We start from the raw sequence: 25,097 nt of genomic DNA, 5'->3' as shown, positions 1-25,097 counted from the left end.
TGGCAAAGGGTTCTGTTCTATCATGGGTGCCAGGAGAGTGAGGCTCAGTCAGTGTGCCTACTGTGTTCCTGGTTCTCAGAGCCAGCTCTCTTGCACTGGTGTGTCATCAGTGTCAGCGACTTTTCTCATCCTTGCGAGCAAATACTTTGAGAAGAATCAATGTAAAGGAGGAGGAAGCTATTTTGGGTCCAGTTTGAGGAAAAGCAGCTCCTCACAGATAGGGAAAGGCATGGTGTAAGAGGTCGCGGAAGCTGGCTAATAGGTGCACAGTCCGGAAGCAGAGAGAGGAGGACAGAAGTGGAATAAAGCTGGCCTAGAGGGCCTCAAGGCCTACTCCAGTGTTACTCAGATACCCAGCAAGGCTCTCCCTCTTAAAAGTTCCACAACATATCAAAACAGTACCACCAGTCCTTTGAACCCATGTGCCTATGGGGGGCGGGCAATTTTATATTCAAACAACCACAGTCACCAAGGCTGGCTAGGAAAAGTGGGTGGCCTTTGTAACCAGATTCCTATGCTCTAGACTTAAAAAAAAGTCCCCTCCCCCACCCCCCCCCATGTCAGTGTCAGTCTCTGGGCACGTTCTGTGGACCTTGATCTCTATCTGTCTATGAAGTATTACTACCTAGCATGATGCTACATCCTGCTATTACAGGCCATAAGAGAATTTTGAGATCTCTGTTCCTCATAAATATTCATATAAGGTGCCATCAGCATGTCTGTCAGGACTGGGTAGGGGTTGGGGGGAGGCGAAAACCCTCTCCCCAGGACTGAGAATCTGTTGCTATTTCTGTCTTCTGTTCTGCTCTCTTGGATGGGTATGGAGAAAGACTGCACAATGCTATCTTGAGTTTTGCATTTTTGGATTCGTTTCAGAAGCTGTCCATAGCGTACTCCTAAAGAATGATTTCCAGAGTCAAAGGGGGAAAAGTGACGTCTTTGGTTGGGGACAGTTTGTGGTCAAAGAAGCAACGGGAAGTGACTCCTAAGACAATGGCACGATGCACACACCATCTGTAATCACAGTATCTCCAGGTGTCCCAGGCGGGTGCTAGCCACTCTAGAGAATGTTTTCTCAATGGGGCTCTTACGATAGACACTTCTTTTTTCTTTCCTGTGTGCTTTACCTGCAGGGACTCAATTCCACACCGACACTGCCCCCAGAATCCACCCCACAACATGTAAGCTCAGACCCATTTGTATTCCCTGAGGGCTTTCAGTTTATGAGCTATCCAGGGACCGTATTAGGTAGGGATGAAATGGGAGGTGTTTACAAACTGGCAACGAAACACGATATTTATCCTGTCAGTTCAAACAAGCCTGGCAGATGTAGTTTCTTTTTTTTTTTTTTTTTTGTTAAAATTAAAATTGTAAGACATATCGCATTACTCTTCGCGATGCCCCCAGATGTACAGCGTGCTTCTGACAAAGAGGCGGCCTGTGTTCATTTGAGCCAGGCTGTGGCTTCTAACAAATTGGTACAGGAACACTTGTTACGAGCATTTACCTGAGAAGAAACCCCACCCAGGTCAGACACATGGAACCGGACCCATCAGGCTTGTGACGCTGAGGTAGAAATTATTGGTGATGTCTTTCCCTGGTGAGAAACACCTTCACTATCAGAGAAGAGCTTCAGGGAACAAAAGTGAGGTGAATCTCTCAGACTTGTGGTGAGAATGACGCTGAACCTCCAGTCTTCCTGCCTCCCAAGTGCGAGGCATGGACCTCCGCTTCTTGCTAATTTTTTTCATTTTAATCTGCGACAGTGGTTCTTGTCTCAGACCATTGGACTACGATCTGATCACATAGTCTGGGTACACACCCTCTTTTCTTCAGTGTCCTTTACTTCTCAGTGGATGTCCAAAACCCCAAGTAGGAGGGGACGGAAGACAGAACTGATGTGACTGTTTTTCTGAGCAAGGGCCTCCATTTTCCTGTTTCGGATGCTCTTTGTATAGGTTGTGACTATGAACCTTCTCCATATTACTGATCAGTGATCAATAATTTTGGGCAGTTCTTGCTCTGAAAATAATATTGCCAACAAATCTCTAAGAGACCTTTCTTTTTTTTTTTTTGGTTCTTTTTTTTTTTGGAGCTGGGGACCGAACCCAGGGCCTTAAGCTTCCTAGGCAAGCGCTCTACCACTGAGCTAAATCCCCAACCCCGAGACCTTTCTAGAGAACTTCCTGAGGGCTCTGTGGCCCAGGGGCTGGAGCTGGCTTATGAATACGTCTTCTCAGAGGGTCCTGAGTGCCACAATGGTATGGGAACCCTTCCTCTCACACATTCCTCTTTTGCACGTGCTCTTTGGTACAGGACCTAAGCCCAACGCTGTCTGGCTGTCATAGCCAATCCCCATCTAATTGTATCTTTTGTCATTACCTTGTCCGCACCCTGTGGAACCCGTTATATGTCCCTGCAGCGTGGCCAGCTGCTCATCAGCAACCTTCACACACTGCGTTTACGTGTTCCTTGTGTGATGCATCTTGGGGGGATATGTTCATGAGGCTGTCAATCAAGGCAGGAAAGGAATCAATGCTGAGACAAAGAAAGGGCTTAGAACTAAGCACTGGATCACATTTGTCCTGGACTGATAAGAATGAATTTTGTCAGTGGTAATACTTTTCCTTGGTCACCAGCCGCAAGATGACGGAAAGACAGAATAGCAACCCATCACTCACACACCCATGACAGGTTTCATTAACAGCAAACCCGTCCCACAAATAAAATGCCACCATTGGACAGCTCGAATCCTTAAAGGAAGATGAACAAGAGGCCCCAGGCTACCCACCTGAATGAACAGCTAATGTCAACAGCTTCCTGACTGGACTGTCACTATGGAGGAACTTGTGCTAACATGATCATGGTCACTCTAGAACAACCGGCACAAATCAGAGTATCTGCACCCACAGACAACAGTGTGGAGATGTTCCCTGACATAACTAGTATTGTGGGTTGAATTACTTCCCTGTCCCCAACTTCTTATGTTGACTCCTTAACTGCAGGCATCCCAGGATGTGACCTTAGAAACAGAGAACATGGATATCATCAGCTGGGAGGTGACATGCTGGGGGACAGTGGGCCAATGAGGTTATGTGTCTGTGGCTATGGTTTCAATGTTGTCTCTTCTGTAATTCCCACTGGAAGATAACTACATCATAACAGTATTAAAGGTGGGACCTCATTAAGATTATTAAGGCATGTGCTGTTCTGTCTTTCTGTTAATGCTACTATTCGGGGAGGGGGGTGGCGGGGGATTCCTTACAGATGGACAAGTTTAGCCTCTGGCGCCTCTCTCTTGCCTAAGTGATGCCTTCTACCACAGAATAACCCAGCCAGAAGGCCTTCCCACATGTCCTGGACATCCCAGTGTTCAGACTCCTACAGATAAACTTGTGTTCACTACACACCCATCCTCAGGCACTTTGCTATAGCAGGACAAATGGACGAAGACAAACAGCACGCTTCTGGAAGGGGGAGATTCGAACCAAGGTGGTGGTGCCACACACCTTTAATCCCAGCACTTGGGAGGTAGAGGCAGGCAGATCTCTGTGAGTTCAAGGCTAGCCTGGTCTACAGAGTAATTTCCAAGACACCCAGGGCTACATAGAGAAACTCTGCCTTGAAAAAAAAAAAACCCAAAAAGACAACAAGGGGGCGGGGGGAAGACACACACATTAAATAACTTAGAAGTCAATACGGACGGCTCCAATTTAATTATGAAAAAGAAAGGAAACCCACTGAATTAAAAAAAAAAAAAGCCAACAATCTGTTGTTCAGAAGAAATAGATTTGTACCAAGTCATTTTCGGTTAGCTGGGTTGGGAAAGGTTTGAGACCTAACTCGTGTGATACCAGAGCAAAAGATACTGCAGGCTTTTCCATCTGTAGTTTCTTTCCCCTGGTGAACCCTGCTAGGCTTGCAAGGCCAGGCCTCGGGTCCCTACCAGCTCAGTATTAATGACAAAGCACGCACACACGCGAAGCGTAAGGTTTGTTGAGCTCTCCGAGCATAGGTATGTGCGCGCACGCGCGCGTGCGCGCGCACACACACACACACACACACACACACACACACACACACACACACACACACACACACACACACACACGTCATTGACCAGGAGGAGAAGGATGAGGGTTCTGCCCATCCTCCCTTCACACAGCGAAATGTGCGCCCTCAGAGGATCGGGGTTGCCTAGAGAGGGTGGCTCGCTAGGCCTGCGGCAAACAGTAAATTGAAAGCATTGCCAGCGTCCCCCTCTGGAAGCTTCCCACAGGCTGTGGGAATGGCAGCAGGATTAGAGATTAGCTGAGTTCTCCGCTTGTTTGCTTTGTTTTGTGATAGCTGCTGAGAGCGCTGGGGACCGGGCAGACAAAGACCACTCCACGCTGTTTGCAGATGGGAGGTGGAGTGCTTTCTGCTCCGAGTGCTTTATTTCAGGACTGAAATAAACAAGCTTGCCCTCGCGTTCATCTGAAGCTACAAAGGAGCTGCTGTCCCTTCCCCTTCTTCCCTGGCTCCAGTGCCTTTCCTCTCTCCCTTTCTCCAGATTTTTCTTCTTTTCTCTCTGGCTTCGTTTCCTTCCTTTGTTCTTTGCTTTCTCCCTACTTTATTTTCTTCCTTTCAGAAGGAGGATAAAGGAATAAATAAATAAAGGATATGAAGGGAAGGTTTGGGATCCCAAAGGGCTCCAGGCTGGGCGCACCATCAGGACACAGGGACCTAATGGCAGAACGGAGGAGAAAAAAGTCAAGGGGTCCTGGGCTAATACAAGCAGCAGGGAGCCCGGGGTCTCATGACTAGGGAGAGTGAAGGAAGAGAACAGAGAGTGGCTGAGGGCTGTGTGTGCTTCCGGACCAACAGCATTTGAGATGTACGTGGGACACCGGAACTTAAAGTGAAGAATTCCCTCTACCTGGACGCACACCGGGGGCATCATCAGCAGGTGTGACCAGCCCTGTGGAAATGGATGGAGACGATCAGGGAGAGACCAGGTTTGCTAGGGCCTTCTCTGATGGGAAGGGAAGACATCTTAAAGGAATGAGTGCTATAGGAGGAGGGGAAGACAGAGAAAGAAACTGGTTGGAGTAGACCATGTAGAATTGTTTTATTATATAAAGGAGGAAAAATACTTAAAGAAGTTAGTAGTTCAGGAGAAATTCTTCAAGGGAGCTGCTTTCTGACTGTAGATAGAATTTGACCGGGGCCCCAAGTTCCTGTCCCTATGTCTTCCCTACCACAATAGACATGACTTCCAGACTGTTAACCTAAGTAAGTCTTTTCTCCCTTAAGTTGCTTTTGTTGAGTAATTTATCTGAGCAAAGAGAAAGGTAAATAATACGTGTGCTTTGGGCCCGGCTGTAAGCACTGAACACGGGGCGGGCACTCACTGCTCAGGAGTACAGGCCGATCACAGTCTGTCACATGGACCCCTCCCCGAGGCTCCTGGGCTCCTGCCCACGGTTACTCATTGTAGATGACAACGATTAAATCGATTGAATGGCGGGGAAAACATGTGAGCCGGAAGAGTCAATGTTGCAGAAACAACTAAGTTTAGGATAACCTGACTCAAAACACTGTTTTAAAAAAAAAATGTGAAGGCGATGAAGCCAGCTGGCTGACATGTTCCAAGAGTGTGGGCAGCCCTTCAACACTGCTTTCTTAATAATTAACTCCTACACGTCACTTTTCCCGCCTTGGAGGCCGATGGACAAAGACACAGGGAAGCAAGCAGGAACAGAATGGTTTCTGAGGTGGATGCCGTTGGCTCAATCCTCCCTCCTTTACGGCTTCCTACACACCATGGCGATGTGGGTAATGTTTGCACGCTGCCGCTGCCCCGGTCCGTCTCCCTTCCTGTGTAAGCCTTGAGCTATAGAAAATTAGGAAGTCCTGAGCCCAGAGAACCCTGCAGGAAAGACACCTCAATATTGGGATTCTTTGGTTGCTACTTGTGGAAAGGCCACGTCCATCTCAGGGACAGCATCAGGGAATTACAGAATGTTTTTTTTTTTTTAAATGTCTCTATTTAGGCTAGGAGATGCTGACCACAGACAGAAAATAAGGATAAACAGCCAGCCACAGGGTTGCACACCTATCATGCTCACTAGGCTGAGGCAGGAGGATCGTTTGAGCTCAGGAGTTTGAGGTCATCCTGGATAACAGGGTGATCTCAAAACCAAGCCCTGTTTCCCTCAAAAAGCAAAACACGAGAGTTCTAACTTTTGAAGAAAAATGATTTTAAAGATGCTGATGATTAATGGAATTTCTACAGAAAGTCCTTTGGGATTCTGAAGAGCAATATTAAGTTATTATTTTAGTGTGTGTGTGTGTGTGTGTGTGTGTGTGTGTGTGTGTGTGTGTTTGTGTGCATAAATCTGGAGGCCAGGAGAAGACTTCAGATCCCTCAGAGCTTACAAATATTTGTGGAACACTTAGCTTGTCCCGAAGGTCCTGGGTTTGAACTTAGGTCCTGGGTTTGAACTTAGGTCCCCAGGATTGTGTGGCAAGCACCCCTTAAACCCAGAGTCCTCTTTTCCATCCTAAATTATTATATGTTTCAGATGGGAAACTTATGATACAGATTTTTCTCTTTCTTTTTTCAATTTTCACTGTGTGGACTTTATTTGGTCTGCTCTAAAGCCTGAGTCAGCCAACAGCAGGGAGTCCAGACTGCTCTTGACAAACTCACACACCTGACTGGGAGAATAAGAAAAGTCACACCAGCTGTAGAGACCGGACCCCTGGGGGTCACTGACATGTGAGACGAGGGGAAAGGCACAAAGGACCCTGGAGCTCTGGCAGTGGGAACACTGCAGATTGTGCGTGAGCAGGGGACACCCACGTGCATGAAGGAATGGTCCAGAAAACGTATCCTAACCTCACATTTTATATCAACGGAAATTAGCACCAGCGCAAGAAAAGCTTCCAGCAAGCGTCCCATAACTGGTTAGAGATGAGTGAGTTACATGGGGTGGTTTCAGACGTTCGTATGTGTGTGGGAGAGAACACAAGTGGTTCAGAGACCAACTCCACAGGCCTGGGGCATATCTTGGAGGTCACAGACAACCTCAAGTATGGCGGCTCCTCAACAGCTACCCTGTTAGAGACGGTGTCTTTTTGTGGTTCCCCACTGGATACACCAGACTAGCTGGCTCACGAGTTTTTAGCTGTTCTCCCGATTCTACCTTCTATTCTCCACGGGATTACTATGGTTACAGATGCTTGCTGCTGTGCCTGGCTTTATGAAGGTTCTTGGAGCTCGACCTTAGATCTTCGACCTTGCAGGGCAAGCCGTTTATCCTTGAAGCCACCTCCCCAGCCCAGGACTTTTCATGAGCAAATATGCAGCTACAGTATACTAGGGCCTCCAGTCACCAACGTGATTAGTATGTTTATAACCGTGTCTAGGACTTGGAGCAATCTTCCCTATTTTAAGTCATTGTAAAGGTTTGATCGTATCTTAGGTTTTATGATGTGGAGTTGGGCTGCTCTGTGCTTTATTTCCAGCTGGTAAATAAAGTTTCAAATTATAGCCCTCTCCCTGTGGGAAAAGATAATCCAATTTATGACTTTCCAAGAAGAATCCTGTCCAAATTCTACTCTAGGATGCTCAGCCAAAGAAAATGATGGGACCCCCGTTGCTGGACTCGTTTAAATCCAATTTGTGTGATGTGCTGGCCATTATTCCATAGAGAGAGAGCGTCTGCACAGAGATGGGATAAACACTGAAGTTCTGTGGTGCCTTTTCTGTAGTTCAAACTGCAGCATTCCTGCTCCGGAGGCCAGATATTGGACACTTACAGCAATTTCACCGGCACAAGAAAGCACCACTTTTCACAATTTACATGAAGACTCCTCATAGGGAAAAACCCCTTAATTGGCACTTTTTTCCCTATAGCATTTAAATATCAGGCCAGCTGGATTCCCACAGCCCTTGTGAATTTAATCAGCATGCTCTTCCCAGAACCTATAGTCTCTAATCACCCAGTGTTTGAGCTACATCTGTCGCCCAAATCTGCTTGTGATCATTTGTCATCGTTAGCGCTCTTCGTCTAGAAGAGTCATCCGCGGCACCCTCAGAGGCTCTCATTTTGTAAAAGAGGCCTAAGGGAAACAGTGTTGTCCTTCTTGGAGTTTAAGCGCCTTCCAAGCATCACAGGCTTGTTCACCTTCTAATTCTCCCTAACGTAAATTCCTGTGAGCAATGGTCTTTCAAGGCTCATTATGTGATCATTATGAGGCTACAATTTCCCAGTCGTGCCCTCAACTTGTATTTAGAGCCTTACAAATACACCTCCAAATTTCAGTTTTTTTTTTTTGGGGTGTGTGTGTGTGTGTGTGTGTGTGTGTGTGTGTGTGTGTGTGTGTGTGTGTGTGTGTGTGTGTGTGTGTGTGTGTGTGTGTGTGGTGTGTGTGTGTGGTGTGTGTGTGTCTACACGACAACTGGATGATTCTAAATAAAAATGTCACTTTGCTCCATTCCCCTGCCTGAGCCACTGTGGTTCATTAACCACAGCTTTTATTCTTTAAACCAATCTAATGTGACCAGGACCCTGAGTCATCTTTGGATTAAACTTGAACATCGCTAAGACCACAGTGTGTCATAACAACAAAGACACATTAGCTTGGGAGGTACTTGAAGCTCTTAGCATGTCCTGTTGAGGAGACAGAAAATAGGCACGGAACAGTTAACTGGGAGATGTTGCCCAAATGACACAGGAACAAGTCACTAGTGTGGACACAGGGGGAGTTAACTATCTAGCTGCCCAGGGAGTTCAAGGCTACCATGAAAGAACATCCAAAAGGCAGATACAGGTCTGGGGAGGTGTCTTAGCTCATGAAATGTATATAGCACCGAGGACCTGAACTCCTGCTTGCAACACCTGCAGAGCGCATGAGGTGGGATACATAGAATAGTATCATCTGTAGCCCTAGGGCTGGAGGCAGGGGAGTCAGTTTAGCAGAATCAGGCGGCTGCAGGTGCAGTGAGAAACACTGTCTCAAAAAAAAAAACAAGGTGGAGAGCTAGGGAGATGACTTCATGGATTAAAACCCTGCAAGCATGAAGACCTGAGCTGGGATTGCCACCAAGTCGGACAAGTGTGGCAGTGTGTCTGCAATTCCAGTACCCAAGAGGGCAGTGACAGGGACAGCTCGGCAGTTGGGACCAGCTGGATTCCAAAGCTCACGTTCAGCAAGAGACCCTGTCTCAGAAAGGAGAGACATGACCAAGGACATCTGATGTCAAACTAGTCTTTGGGGCTTCACATGCTTTTACACAATACGCTCCCTTATGCATGCTAACACACAGACAAAAGGCACACACAGTCCGTACATACACAACAAAATAAGGTGGAGAGGCACTGGGGACGAGAGTTTACGGTAACCTCTGGCTTCCACATGCATGTGAACAAACACATACATCTACACAAACATACACACAAAGGGTACTCATTTGTTCCTTAGTGATTGAAGAGTGCTGGTGATGGGGTTTAAAGCTTACTGGTGGTAACACTGAGATAACTTGCAAAGTACAGGAATTTGTTTAAAATGTGTATTACATTTTATTTGGGGTGTGTGTGCGCGTGTGTGTGCGCGCATGTGTGCACAGGCATGTGCACATGTGCTAAACGTTTTCCAGAGGACAGCTTGCTTGAGTCAATTCTCTCCTTCCAGGGATTGAACTCAGGTCATTAGGTTCCGCAGCAAGTGGCTTTACATACTAAGCTATCTTGTCAGTCCAAAACACAGGACTGCATGGACCATGAAAATCACACTACCAACGTCCTTCTCTCACAGAGGACCAGAATCCCACACATGAGATAATAGATGACGTACAAGAGCCAAAGGCACTGACTCTGACAGAGTAGGCATCCAATAGCTGTTTGTTTAAAAAAAAAAGCTCAGAGAAGAGACTCGCTGGGTTGAAGATTAAAGAGGGCTGGAGTCTGAAGAGAGACGTGCAGAGATGGAAAGGAACTGTTCACAAGCACATCCACCTCAGAAGTGATTCCAGATATGGAGGCATGACTCCCATCACGGTCAATTCACAAGGCCTGACAGAAACATTTTTCCTCTATTGTTTACAAAAGGGAATAAATATCCAAGCTGGGGGCAGGGGAGAGCATTCTCAAGGCGTTTGCCACCAGAAACTAAATGTTAAGCTATGCTGGGGAAAGAGACATGCAGAATAGAAAGGGAAAGAATTAATAGGTGCTCTCTCTCTCTCTCTCTCTCTCTCTCTCTCTCTCTCTCTCTCTCTCTAACTGGTTTGAGAAGTTCTCGATCTCTCCCAAACAAACGGATGCAAAGATCCTCTATCATCCAAGTCAGGAAATAAGTTTAAAAAAAAAAAAAAACGTGTAAAAGGAATTTTGGTCCTCATTCTCCTGGCTCGTGTTCGGAACGTATCTGTGAAACTCTCTGGAAGGCACAGCGCATCTCAATGAGCTGCATGTACAGCAGTTCGTCTCATTCTGAAGACAATTATATAAAGTTTATTCAGGACGACTTTTTTTTTTTTTTTTTTTTTAACTTCAGAACTCAAGAGAAGCCGCATTATCCATCGATAAAAAGTACGGTATGGGTGAAAACTCCCGTATCAATATCAAATGGTGGTTTGCTCCCGGGATCCATCCCCCCCCCCCAGCACATACAAATATAGAACATGACCATAAAAAGTCACGGACTGCGCCCTGGCTAGCTAATTTATGACAGCACATCCCGCTCGGAATGCCAGCTGGAACTCCCTTCTCCTCGCCTGGCACGGTTCACATACACAGCGTTGTAAGAAGATGAAAACTCTGTCCAGAAAAGACCACTTCAGTTAGGGCTTGCTGAAGCAGCAGCCAAGAGGCACATCTGAGGAAAAGGCCCCAGCAGGCTCTTCCAAGGCAGCTAAGATTTGGTGAATGAGTCAGCAACTTCTTTTTAAATTTGATTTTTTTTTTTTTTTTTTTTTTTGGATTCAGGTCTTGAGAGTGATCTTGTAACCCTTCCAGCTTTTTGATACTGGGTTTACGATGGCCGGCAAGAGGGCGTTTCTTTTTTTTTTTTTTTCAGTAAAGAATGATAAACAGCCGATAATTATTTTATAAAGAATTCAAAGTGATCTTGACACGAAACAAGAAAAGGATAATGAAGAAAAAAAAATGCCTCAGTCAAATAAATGCAGTTTTATCCATTGGGTGGTATTTATCGCCGAAGCTGTCTGAAATTCTAACAAACTTGGAGTGAGAGAGTTGAAACAAAGGACAACCTCTCTCTCTCTCTATGAACCTTCACCCCTCAGATAATCTCCCAGATCTGCAGCCTGTGCTAATCACCTCACTTCCTTTGGACAGACGTTCATTATCTGATTCGGGTCTTACACAAAGAGGGATGAGCTAATGTGCCTTATCAGATTAAAAAACAACAACGACAAAGCCACCCCGAGTGACAGTTCAGCGGGACAGGATCTTAGCAAATCCTTTTTGCCTCCACAACATGTGAGCTTCCAAATAGCTATAATGCTACCAGTCCCAGTCAGAGCTCACAGCTCATCACCGCTTTATGCTGCTAAAGCAAACAGTCTGGGCGAAGACTGTCAGCACCGCTCTCTCGCTCTCTCATTTTTTAGATCAGCCTCCTCCCTGCATCCTGATAAGTCGGTGATTAGCTTTCCTGTTAGGATTCAGTCCTGCCTGCTTAGCTTCAGGCTGTCAACTCCAGCAGACCCCGATGATATCACACAACCGACATCTCTCGCTTCCTTCTAGGGTGTTTCATTCTTCATTAACCCCCATCTCCGGCCAATGAGGGCGGCAGCCTTCAATCACTAGCCGGGTGCAACTGGCAAGGTCACTTTCGTGCCGTGCGCATAAACGAAACGCATACGAAAAACAGAGGCTTCTTTTTGCTTATGTCTCTGCCTAAAACGTGGAACCCTACCCATAAGGCTGCTGGCTAGAAAACAATCAAGCCACTGAGCCAGGCAGAGTGGTGTATGCCTATAATCCCAGCGCTGGGGAGGTCGAGGTGGGAGAATCATCATGACTTAGAAGTCAAGCTGGTGTATACAGTGAGTACCAGGGCAGCCAAGAATACACAGCCAGATACCGCTTCAAACTAGACCAAAACCAAATACTCTCCAGCTTCTATGTGGAAGGCAGATTTGGACCTGTTACATATATATATATATATATATATATATATATATATATATATATGCTTTATTTTGCATGCTTCTACAGAAATTCGAAGCATGCGTTACTGCCCTCGGGCGCCTTCGAGTTTGTCGCGACGGGAATGTATTTACGAAATGAGCATCTTGCACGGATCTGAGAAAGGGCCACTGGTTCGATTCTGAGCTGCTCCTCCCCAGAACGGTCCATTCAGACCACACTGTGACATAAAGGCACAATGGAGTATGGTGGCACAGATAAGACACGGACAGGGGTTACTTTTTTAAAATTTCTCTTACAGGGTTGTTTTATATTTTTGGTTTTCAAGATAAATGTAAGAAATTATGTATTTTAAAACCCATTAAAATACGGGCTGGCAGATGGCTCGTTTGGTTACCTGCCGTGCACACACAAGAGTAGCTGGACTCAGACCCCCAGCACTCTGGAAGCAGTCAGGTATGGCGCTGTGTACTTGTAATCAGTGTTGAGGGGACAGAGACAGGAGGCTCTTTAGGGGCTTGCTGGACAATCTGCCTAGCACGGTTACTGAGACCCGCCCTCCCCTTCCTGCTGCTGCCACCAAAAAGAAAAAAAAAAAAATCCTAATTTTATTTATCTGTCGCATGGTGTTCTCTGTCACATGGGCCCTGACAGCAGAACTTAATGAAACTAATCGTGGCTAAGTCCTTCAAGAACACTTAGCAGCTATGCTGTGACGTTTTCTGGGCATGGACTTAAGAAACACTTTAGAGTTTGGCCTTGTTCAGTCATTTGCTTTTCCCTTACAATTTCCAGACCTGCCACGAACACCAAGTAATTTACCCCAGACATGCTCTGAGATCAAAGCCACATGACTACTTTGGCATTATGAAATATTGGGCAATAATGTGACTTCTTATGACCCACGGGCAGATGAGGTTGGACTCAACTACTTGTGCTTAAAGTAGCTACAAAGTATTCCTGGAGAAACAGCTCTATTTGTGTGCAAATGCAACAAACTCCGTCATCTACTGGATTTTTTTTTTTTAAGTCGTGATGGTTAATTTTCATTGTCCTTTGGCTCTGGAGGCATCTAGGAGCCTCCACGTTGAGCGTACAGGGGAAGTATTGAAAGACTTAACTGAGAAGAGGAGACCCAACCTGGATATGGGTGGTGGCATCCCATCCCCCACTCCCCTTCCCTTTCCCTTCCCCCACCCCCACGATGAACTACACTGTCATATCTAGAGCCAAACAAATCCCTCAATCTGTCTTTAAGTGGCTTTTGTTAGATATTTTGTTATAGAAATGAGAAAGGCAACTATAACAGCAGATACACCCCCCCCCTTTTTTTTTTATTCTTTCTCTGGATGGCTGGGGAAATGAAGTTTTAGTCTAGAAAACTCTTAGGAGTTTGGAAAAACAGCACATGTACTCTCTGAAAGACTTCTCTGCAGCCAGATCAAGAGAGCTACTCTGGTAGTCTTAGATGCCGGAAATGTTGTCCATACTGGTGGATTAAATTTTCTAACTTTCTTTTGCAGCTAGAAATAGCCACGAGTCTAAACAAAGGTGACCTAAGATGCTTCCAGCCCAGCCCATTAAAACACTCTAGGAAGGAATCCCACATTCTCCCCTAAGTCAAAGCTGAGGACCTAACAATGGTAGAGGACTGACTCGAGAGAGAAGATGCCCACTCCTTGAATGACCAAAGAGTGAACCCTAACATAGGCTGGAGTAGACCTTCTCTGAGAAGGAAAGGGTTACTCTGGTAAGCTTTTGCGATATGGTGACTTCTTGCTAAAACGGTTGTAGTGTACTGACTAACACCTAACTCTAAGTCACCTGACCCTGTCCTGCTTTTTCTCATCTAGTCCTCATGACTCTAGGGATTATTACCCATACCTCAAAGAGGAGAAAACATGGCTTAGAAGCTTTAATTTGCCATAGCCAGGGTGGGCTACTTGACAAGTTGGTTTGGCAGAAACACCAGGTGGATTTAACCTGGTTAATTCTCCAGTAGCTCCTTAGAAAAAGACCCAGGATTCTCAACAGTTGAAGACACGAGACAGTTTATTATTCTCATATCTGGATTAGTGGAGCTAATGTGTACAACAAGACTTTGGAATTCAAGTCAGGGTGGGCCAAGTCCAAAGTTTCTGCTCTTGAAAATTCTCACAGATTTCGAGCTGGGGGTTGGTATTATGTGGGACACCCAGCACTAGAGACGTGGAGGCGGGGGAATTAAGGGTTCAAGGCAAATTTCGACTACATAGCAAACTCAGAATTAGTCTGGCTTCTACGCAACTGTATCAAGAAGATAGGCACCCAAGTATAAATGCACGCACACACACGCGTGTGTGCACGCATGCACGCGCACACACACACACACATATTTCCTTAACTGATAGGTAAGAACATAAAAATTATCTCTTATTTAGGGTAAAATAATGATACTTCAACACATTTATACATACAGGTACTTTTGAGTTTTAAGGAGGTGGTTCTAAAATTGATTCAGGGGGTCAGGGTCAGACTTGAAAACAAAGAGACCAGCAATGAAAGCTCAGAGCCAAAAGGATGAAACAGGAGGAAATGATCAGAATGCTGTGCACACAAGAAGAACCACTGTTATTTTGTGAAGGTGGACAGCTGGGCTTGCTGGCCTTAATGTCTACTTGACACAAGCTGGAAAGAGGGAACCTCGGCTGAGCAATACCCCTGTAAGATCCAGTCGTAAGGCATTTTCTTAATCTGTGATTGATGGAGGAAGGCCCCGCCCACTGTGGGTGGTCCTGGGTTCTATGAGAAAGCAGGCTGAGCAAGCCATGGAGAGCAAGTCAGTAAGCAGCACTCCTCCATGGCATCTGTATCAGCTCCTGCTTCCAGGTTCCTGCCCTGTTTGAGTTCCTGTCCTGACTTCCTTAGATGAAAAATGGCGATATGGGAGTATAATCCAAATAAACCCTTTCCTCCCCAGCTAGCTTGTCGGTCATGGTGTTTTGTTGCAGCAACAGAAAAACCCTAACTAAGGCAATGGTGAAGCAATGCTTTCTTTTCTATGGGCCATGGTTGAAAAAAGAAAATAGAAAGCTTTAAGATTAGAGAATGTGAGAGAGCGGTTACACGTTTCTAAAATGAGAAAAAGAAACTGGGAATTGAGCATCATCTTGTCAGTCAGGGCTCTAGAGGAGCCCACTCTCCGGCTTATTCCAGAGTAGATAGAGGGGTTGGTGGAAGAACAATGAAGCACATCTTGGTCTGTGTAAAAGCCTGTTTTAGAGTCTAGAAAGAAGGCAATCAAATCCGCCTGAATTTGTTCTTACTGCTGCAGGACAAATTCCCGCAAACTCGGTGGTCTGTCTGGGGATGTTGCTAACTCTGCAGAGCACTTAGCATAGACAAGGCCCCAGTTTCCACGTCCAACACCACCACACAAACTTAGTTCCCTCGCTCAGAGTCTCAAGTGAGCTTCTCCGGCTTGCTCGTGGTTACTCTGCTTTGGTGACCTTTATTAGCAGCATCAGAACACACTCTCGGGAAGCTTCTCCTGCCCTGAGATACATTTCCCTTTCATGCCCCAAACTCAGATTAAAAAAAATCATTTCCGGCCTGGGGAGACAGCTCAGTAGGCGAAGTGTTTGCTGTGTACATAAGGTCCCAAGTTTCACCTCTGGAACCCGTGTTTAAAAATTAATAAAAACAAAGCAATTCAGGTGTGGTGATGTGGGAGGCAGAGACAGTCAGTCAGAACCCTGAAGATCACTGGCTAGTCAGCTCGGAGGAATTGATGAGCCCTAAGCTGATGAAAGATTGTATCTTACAAAAAAACAAAAACAAAACAAAAGAGCCTGGATCGAAGGCTCACAAGGAATCACACATCAAGTTGACCTCTGGTTCTACACATGTGTCATAGTCACCCAGGGTTCGTAAGAAGCAGACCTCTGCTCTTCTAAGTCCCTAAGACTTGGATAGCCTAACAATCTAACCTGCTTTTTTCTGGCAGCAAGGGCTTGAGTCTTACCGCTCGAAATGTAGGAACAGAGCAGCAGTGCTGAACCATAGTGGACCTGTTACAGCCTTGTTCCCCACACCAGAACCTAATGAACTAGACAATACATCCCACCACTAGGTCTCAGAAACCCAGGACAAATGTCTGAGGTGCCTATTAATTTATCAAAGCGGACCTTGGCCAGTTTTCCCAGCATCCTTCAGTACCTGTGTCTCCTCCCAGCTCTCCCAGCATCCTTCAGCATCTGTGACTCCTCCCAGCTCTCCCAGCATCCCTCAGTTCCCCTGTCTCCTCCCAGCTCTCCCAGCATCTCTCAGTGCCTGTGGCTCCTTCTAGCACTTCTAATCTCATCCCGTACCCTAAACCTCTCCCTTCCAGGGTTTGGGCTTCCCTTCCCCTAGCTTGATCTATCTATAATATCCAGCCATTTTGGCTTTTCTGGTTTCTTGGCCTCGTGATCCGGGTGGACGCTTTTGGTAGGAAGCATCCTTCTTGCTCTCCCTCCCCATATCTTCTCTGGCAGTCCGGTTTAGTCTGCCGGCCATGCTCAGCCTGAACTCTTCCCTCTGCCTGCTTTCTCCCTTATATCTACAATAAAAATCTCCATAGTTTAGGTGTAGTCATGTCTACTTCCTTCTATTTTGTTTTTTTTCACCCACCAGCAAGTTCTCTGGGTGAAATGAATTTGAGCTTGAGGCATAATGGGGAGAGCGCGCTACACAGCCACAAGTCAGCCTGGACCGGCAGGCTCCCCATTAATTTGGGACACTTTAGAAGTGTGGGTTCCTGGTAAACACTCCAGACTTTCTGACCTGAAAACTGTGTAAATGTGGCCCAGTTGTGACCTGACAACCCTTTAGGGGATTCGCACGTACACCAAAGCTTTGAGAAGCTCTGTTGGAGGTCGGCAAGAGGGGAAATTACAGCAGTATTCTCTCCCTTTTGGAGCAAGGAAGAAATCACAACACAGAGGGCCAGGTAGGTCACAGCTTCTGAGCCATTTTCACTGTGGTAATACTTTTTATGGTGCCTCTTGTAGAGCACACACGGGGGAGCAACACATGGCTTCGCGATGTTTTCCCTGCTGTGATGGTGACCTCCTTGATCTGCCTTTCTGTCAGATGAAGTTCTGGAATAGTGTGCTTTGCGTTAAGAGGAAAAGGGAGTAGAAGAACTCCCGGGTCAGAGAGAGAAGTGGGTACCAAAAGAACAACAACAACAACAACAGCAGCAGCAGCAGCAGCAGCAGCAGCAGCAGCAGCAGCAGCAGCAGCAGCAGCAGCAGCAACTCAGCTTTTATTTTACCTGCCAATCCTGTTGGGCATCGCTGTACCAGGAGCCTAAAACCATCTTTCTACCTTTTTTTTTCTTAACCAAGAATTCAGCAGAGCAAGAAGGGGAAACTGTAGACACTCCCCCATACACTAAGCTAATATACTTGAGCATGGATCGTCTTGGAATGCCAAAGTCCTGGTGCCTCAGTTCATGGGGACACATCCCTTGCTCCCTCTTTCTTGTGCTAGAGACTGATGCTTGGGCTTCCCTCATGCTGAACGTATGCTCTACCACCCAGCCACACCCGAGCCCCATCCTTTTGTTCGTTAGTTCATTATCTGACATTTACAGAGTGATTTTTTTTTTTCAGTGCTAAGTAGTAGAGCCAATGGATAAGATTCTTGTTCTAGGCTTAGAGCATCCACAGAGTGCAGCACTGGGCAGAAACGTCAGTTCTTCTCCACCTTGGACTCAATGCAAACCACTTTTTCCTCGTCAGTCAAAGAAGAAAGGCTAAGGTAAAGAGTCCAGAAGGCATCGGGCTGACATTTTCTCTTTTGCCAGGCTAGGGTTGAAGAGGCCGAGGGGAAAGACTGGAGCATGGAGTATTTCCACGCTTTCAGACTCGCCCAGGTTTTGTGGTAGTCTCTTCTTTTACAGAGAAGGAAGAGGCATGTCCACCTCAGGAGGGATTTCTAGCTCCATTGACAAGTTAGAGTCACCTGGGGAGCCCTCCTACTCAAAGCCAAGGCCATTCCTTGGACTAATTAAATAGGAACTCCTTGTGGTACAACCCACACACTGGTACTTGGGAGGATGACCCATCTTCAAGGTCGACTTGATTACACTTGGAATTACCTAGGTGACACATCTCTAAGTCTGTCTGTGAGATTTTTTTTCTAGAGAGATTTAACTGAGGAGGAAGGCACTGAATGTGGGTGGCACTGTTCTATGACACTGAACTGGGGATTTTAGGAATCCCAAAGGAGAAAGCTAAGTGGGCACCAGTATCCATTTCTCTTTCCCATCGGGATCCACGTGACCACTTGCCCCATGCTCCTACCGCCAAGCCTTCTCTGCCGTGATGGGCTGTACCTTCAGACTATGAGCCCAAATCAATCCTACCTTCCTTAAGTTGCCTCTGTCAGGTACTTGGTGACAGCAACAAGAAAAGTAAGTAATTATGGAATTTCCAGGTGGTACCAGACTTTCACAAGTTTAAATCAGACAAAAATCCCAGCATTGGGGTTGGGGGAGGGGGGAGCAAAGTCCCATCCCTTGCCCAGAAGCTACCTGTAACTGTTAACAGTCTGATAATAAATCAACACAAAGTTGGAACTAAAAATCGGTATAAGCATTTTCTTTATCATGAAAATAGGAAAGAACAAGACGTAGGTGACATGTGTAAATCGACCTTTAAAGTGGTGGCATCAATTGTCAAATCATAATATATCAGTAATAAGATACATCACAGGGGCCTTTTGTCATTCAAACAGGTGTGTCAAACCATTAATATATCGGTAATAAGATACATCACAGGGACCTTTTGTCATTCAAATAGGTGTGATACACACACACACACACACACACACACACACACACACACACAGTTGTCGGTATATGTTACATTTGTCACCAAGGCTAGAAAGAGGGGAGATATGCCACACTGTCATCTCCATTAGAGGCGGTATTGACACACGGCTAGGTATTTCTACAAGGAAAAGACTCTTCTGGTGTGTAATTTGATGTCTCGCTCTGCCCACTCAGTCGGCAGTCCGTGAATTATGATACCCTCTTACCTCCTGGGGTTGTTGGTGCTGAGAGACCATGAGAAGAAAAGCACGCTGTTCCTGGAAAGCACCATGTACCATTTCCGCCTGCCGACAGAAAAGAAGGCAACAGTTTCAGTGTTTGGGCTCTGTTTGAAACAAGTATCAAACACTTATCGTTCATCCCCCCATCCCACCTCAGCAGTGAATGTTGAAGCATGGGAACATATGTTCACAGGGGAACTTGTAAATGCAAAATCACTCCGACATTATTCATACTAGCCAAAATGTGGAGACAACCAACTGTCCACCAACCGATTAATGGGACTTTCAAAAGAGCTACTGAGCCACGAGACGGTGCATTGTGCACCTTTGAAAACAAAGTGCTGTCACAGGCTGTGACACAGGCAAGGCTTCAGAAACATTATGCTGAGTGACCAGAGCCAGTTACAAAAGAGCACGCCAGTCCAGTGTGATCTCATTTAGGAGAAATTCCCAGAATAGGCAGACCTATAGAGATGATGGGTGGGAGGGGGCGGGGGAGAAGGAGGGGAGAGGAAATTGCTGATGGACCACAGAGGGTTTCTTTTGGGGTTAAAATGTTTTGCAGTGAGGGCTAGGGTGGCTCAGTGGGTAAAGTGCTTTCTGCATAAGCAGGATGACCAGAGTCAGGCACTCAGAACCTGTGAGAAAAAGCTAGGCATGGGAGGGGGGTACTTGAAATCCCAGAGGTGGGGAGGCAGAGACAGGCAGATCTCTGCGACTCACCAGCCAGCCTAGCCTACTTGGTGAGCTCCAGGTCAGGCCAGTGAGAAATCTTGTCTCAGAAAACAAGGTGGATGGCTCTTGAGAACCTATACTCGAAATTGTCTCCTGGTCTCCATAGGCACCTGCATTCATATGAATACCCATCCACATGCTTCCAAATAATCTTAAACCCTGCCCCCCCAACACACGGTGGTGGGGATCGTTCTCCAATCAGACAGAGTTGAAGAGTGTCACATCTTACTGACTATATTAAAAACCTCCCAGAATCCTACTCTCTAAAAGTGTACATATTAGGATATACGAATTGTATCTCAAGCTGTTTAAAAGGCTTGGCTCATGGGTGGGCATAGGAATACACACTTTTAATCCCAGCACTCACAGAGCAGAGACACGTGGACCTCTGTGAGTTTGAGGCTAGCCTGGCCTACACAGCGAGTAATTTTCAGGGTGAGATCCTGCCTTCCCCCATCCCCCACCCAAAAGTTTGGCCATTAAAGTTTTCAAACTGTGTCTTCCCTCTGTTTCTTTTCTAAGTGTGCCCCAAATCTGTTTTTCATGTTCTAGTGGAAGAGACGCAGTCTTAAGCCATCTGTATGAAGCCAGTAGTTGTGGGTGACTATGAAGATGGATTTGGAAGAGTTTTCAGTGCCATGGGGACCCGGGAAGAGTGGTCCCAACCACCAACACAAAGGACTTGTATAAGTGAGAATGTCCCTAGACCATATAGTCTTTTTTTCTCATCCTCTATTCATAATTAAATAATTCTAGTTAAGGATAGCAAAAGTATTTAAAAAATATCTATACCATCCATAATTAACCTTAGTTAGCTACTCAGCATATTACTTCTGTTTTGAGAAAAGCCACATCGCTGTTTTAGTAAGTTAAACCAGCTAATGTATGGTGTTGTGTGCACGAGCACGCATGTGTCTGCATACACACATATGTGTGGTGTATCTGTGTGCATTGGTCCACATGCACTTATGTGCAAGTGCGTGCGTGCGTGCGTGTGTGTGTGTGTGTGGTGTGTGTGTGAAGGCTCAAGGTCAGTGGTGAATGCCTTCCTCTATTGTCTCTAGCTTTACTTTCTGAGATAGGATCTCTCACTGAACTTGGTGCGCATCAGTTCAGGGAGGCTGGCTAGCCAGTAGTCTTCAAGGACTTGTCTCTTAGCTTCTAACGTGCACTTTGCCCCCAACAAGGCAAGGTTGCAGGCATGGGCTGCCATGTCTAGCTTTCTAAGTGGTTTCTGGGGATCCAAACCCAGGTCCTGACGTTTGCAGGGTAGGCACTTTATTGACCAAACCATCTCCCTCGCCTTAGACCATTTTTCTTTTCTTTTCTTTTTTTTTTTAAATGTAAGATGTTTCAAAGATTGATGTTTTACAAAAATACCAGACAACCTTTATCACCTGGGCTGTCTCCAAGGCCCATTTTCTGAGAGCACTGCTTTGGATCTGAGCTGAGCTGGATGCTTTTCTTCCTTGAAGGAAACTTGCTTATTCTGGTTAAAGGTTGCCTTCCTTCATTGTTGGAGTTTAACTGCTTACCTGAGCCCTGTTTGCATTTTGAATTTCCTAAGTTACATTGCTTAGGATAGATTTGCTCTTTTTTTTTTTCTTTTCTAGACGTTTTCTTTTTCTTTTTCTTTTTTTTTTTTTTTTTTGGAGCTGGGGACCGAACCCAGGGCCTTGCGCTTGCTAGGCAAGCGCTCTACCCCTTAGCTAAATCCCCAACCCCCCAGACGTTTTCTTGAGCATGTTGCAAATCTTCTCTTCCACGGGGTAAGAGTCTGCATCTGGGGGCTTTGATAGTTGTCCTCAGGGATTATACTTGAGTGTCTCTATCGCTTCTGGATCCTCTCTTTTATTGCCTGATCTGTGGTCTGAGATCACTGTGATCATATGAAGTATTTTTCTATTGACAATAGATACAGTTCAGCATCTCTCATACGCATACCGTTTCTTTCTTTCTTTTTTTTTTTCGGAGCCGGGGACAGAACACAGGGCCTTGTGCTTGCTAGGCAAGCGCTCTACCACTGAGCTAAATCCCCAGCCCCACGCATACCGTTTCTAACACACATATCTTCACACTCATAGCCTTTTATTTCTTGATTCTCTTTAACTCTACTCTGCCTTTTCTTTCCTTCTCATGGCTTTGTCACTGAGTTCTTAAAAGATCTCCAGAATTTATCTGATATCTGTCTCAGTTAGGGCTTTATGGCATGTGAAGAGACACCATGACCAAGGCAACCCTATGAGAGAAAACATTTATTTGGGACTGGCTTACAGGTTCAGAGGGTCTGCCCATTATCATTATGGTGGGAAGCATGGCAACATGCAGGCGGATGTGGGGCCAGAGAGGCTGAGGGTTTTGCCTCCTGATTTGAAAGCAACCAGGAGGAGACTGTTTTCCGCAGGCAGCCAGGAGAAGGGTCTTGATCACACTAGCCAGACTTGAGCGTGCGCGCGCGCGCGCACACACACACACACACACACACACACACACACACCTCTACCATGTCACTCTTCCTCTAACAAGGTTACCTTTCCCCCAATAAGGCCACCTCTCCTAATAGTGCCACTTCCTGTGGGCCAAGCATATTCTTTTTTAAAAGATTGATTTATTTCATGTATGAGTACACTGTAGCTGTCTTCAGACACACCAGAAGAGGGCATCGGATCCCATTACAGATGGTTGTGAGCCACCGTGTGGTTGCTGGGAATTGAACTCAGGACCTTGGGAAGAGCAGTCAGTATTCTTAACCGCTGAGCCATCACTTCAAGCCCTGGGCCAAGCGTATTCAAACCACCACAGTATCCCTGTCAGTGTTCTAGCAGATGTTATCTTTTGATCAAATCACCATGGGGCATTTGTTTCTGTGCCCTAAATTCATTTCCTTCAAGAGTGCTATAGTTTGGATCTGGGCTGACTCCCCTATGCCCGTGTGGGAAGGACTGGCTTCCCAGCTTGAAGGGATATTGCCTAAGAAAGTAGTGGGACTTAATGGGAGGCTTTTAGGTTATTGGTGTCTTTGAAGACGATTCTGGTACCTCAATCTCGTACAGCTCTGATTCTATCAGACACTCCTGCCATCATCAACTATCTTGCCTTGGGATCAACAGCAATGAACTCAACTGATTGAGGCCTGATTAAACCTTTCTCCTATTTAGATTTAGGTATGGGGTATCTCCTTACAGCAACGGAAATTAACGCAAAGCGCCAGCCTGCGCCCTCTACTTTGCACATGGTGTTTTGTTCCCGCACTGTCTGCAGCCACCGTGCTGATTCTTTGGATCGTGCTCGTTTCTTTTTGGTGTGCACTGTACATCTTCATAACACACGGATACCTGAGTCCTGTAGTCTCTTGCAGCCGGAATGGAGATCAGTGTTTTCCTGTCTGAACCACAGTCTGGAAGCAGAATGCTTTAGTCCCTGCTTCTTGTAGGGCCTGGTGTGTTATGTGGTTTGATTTCTCTCACGGGAGGACGGGTTTGAACATGCAATCCCCAGCTGGTGGTGCTGTTTTGTGAGGTGGGGATTAGCCAGAAGAAGCGGTTCTTTGTAGGGTGGGCACTGAGGCTGACAGTCTGCTGAGAGGCGAGCAGGCAGCCTCCTATTCCTGCTGCCACAGCTGTGAGCTGCTCCTCTTCCTGTGATTTGCTCACAGCAGTGGGCTACATCCTCACACTGCTGGACAAAATCAGCCCTGCTTCCTTAAGATGCTTCTTCACCGGATAGTTGGTCACAGCCGTGAGAAAAATAATGCACACGTCATGGCTAGGGGGTCCGTGGGAAGGAGATGCTCAGTGGAGGTAGTTGTTAGAGGTTTGGGGTGCTGCTTGTCTTGGGAATTTGGTCCATAAACCTAGACTGAGACTCACTCCATCTCCTATGCCATTCATATGGAGTGGTCCCCTTGGGTTTTGGGGCAGTTTCTTCAGAGCAGACGTGTAGTGAAGCAGCCCATGTCTTCCTTTTGTTTCATATCATCCTTCCCTGATTTCATTTCCCCTGAGGTAAGTCTTTAAGGGATGGAAAAAAAGTTAGGAGTGGAACTGTTCACTTGTTAGTTACTGGCATTGTTTTAGATTGTAGACCTTTTGATTTGGTTATTATAGAGAGGGTTTTTATTGACAGGGTCTCATATTGCAATAGCACGGTTTGGAACTCCCTGTAGCCCAGGCTAGCCTTAAACTTGCAGCAACCCTCTCTTGCTAAAGGTTGGGATGACAGGTGAGTATTGTTGTGCCTGGCCTTGGATTTTATTTTATTTATTTATTTAGTTTTAGCAATTTTGTATTCACAGTGAAATTAAGTACAGAGTAGAATTCCCATCCACTCACCCCATCCCCTACATATGTATAATCTTCTCCCTCTTGAGAGTTCCCTCCCATTTGCAAGATCTTTACTTGCCCCCATTCCTTTTGGCTTTTTGCCCATTTGTGGGATGGGAGAATACTTTGCCTGAAGGAAACGTCCCTGAAAAGAGGGATTCAGTTTTATGTGGTCTTGAGTCAATAATAATATTAATATTCTTGTTTACGAATTTCTTCTCTAATTTCCTGTGGTCTTCCTATCTGTTCAGAGAAATTTCTATCTCTGCCGACTTGGATTTGACTTCTTGATACGTAAGGAGGGGATGGATTTTATACATTTTCAAAGACACATTGTTAGACTAGAAATAGGAAGACCAGGTTAACTTCACTCCAGGGTCAATACGAGGCTCTTTTAAGCTAGAAGGGTAAATACGCTAATCTAACTGGTGAGTTTCTGTTACTCGAGCCATTCTTTTGACTTCTGATAATTTTTACAAACACCTTCCATTTTTTTTCTTTCTTTCACGGTTACTCTCATCTAAGGATTTTCTTCCAGTAAGAAAACGTTTGGGTTCAAATTAATCCTAATAGACACTCACTTCAAAAGCCACAAATCCGACCCATTGTTGTGTTAACAACAGACTACATCTTGTGAATGTTCAGTGAAATCTTTTCTTAAAGCTAATTTGAAGTTCACCATCATTCCTTCTCTTTGTCCTGGTCACCTCACTGCTGAGACTAAGTGATTTAAAAAAAAAAATCCCCTCTGTCAGATCTCTCTCGGCAAAGAGTAGAGTATTAAAATTTCACC

The 25,097-nt window shown here is 45.8% G+C and overlaps 1 protein-coding gene across 1 annotated transcript in view; it reads right to left on the bottom strand.

The window, feature by feature from the left end:
• Positions 1–25,097, bottom strand: part of Cap2 (cyclase associated actin cytoskeleton regulatory protein 2) — a 146,540-nt gene that overhangs the window by 65,570 nt on the left and 55,873 nt on the right. The window contains exon 4 of the mRNA XM_032884533.1: positions 19,233–19,310. Coding sequence (XP_032740424.1) covers positions 19,233–19,310 — 78 coding nt within the window. The remainder of the gene's footprint in view (positions 1–19,232; positions 19,311–25,097) is intronic.

Source organism: Rattus rattus, chromosome 14 (genome assembly GCF_011064425.1).
Source record: "Rattus rattus isolate New Zealand chromosome 14, Rrattus_CSIRO_v1, whole genome shotgun sequence".
NCBI lineage: Eukaryota > Metazoa > Chordata > Mammalia > Rodentia > Muridae > Rattus > Rattus rattus.
Note: the sequence above shows the minus strand (reverse complement) of the source record. Positions and strands in the feature narration are given on the sequence as shown.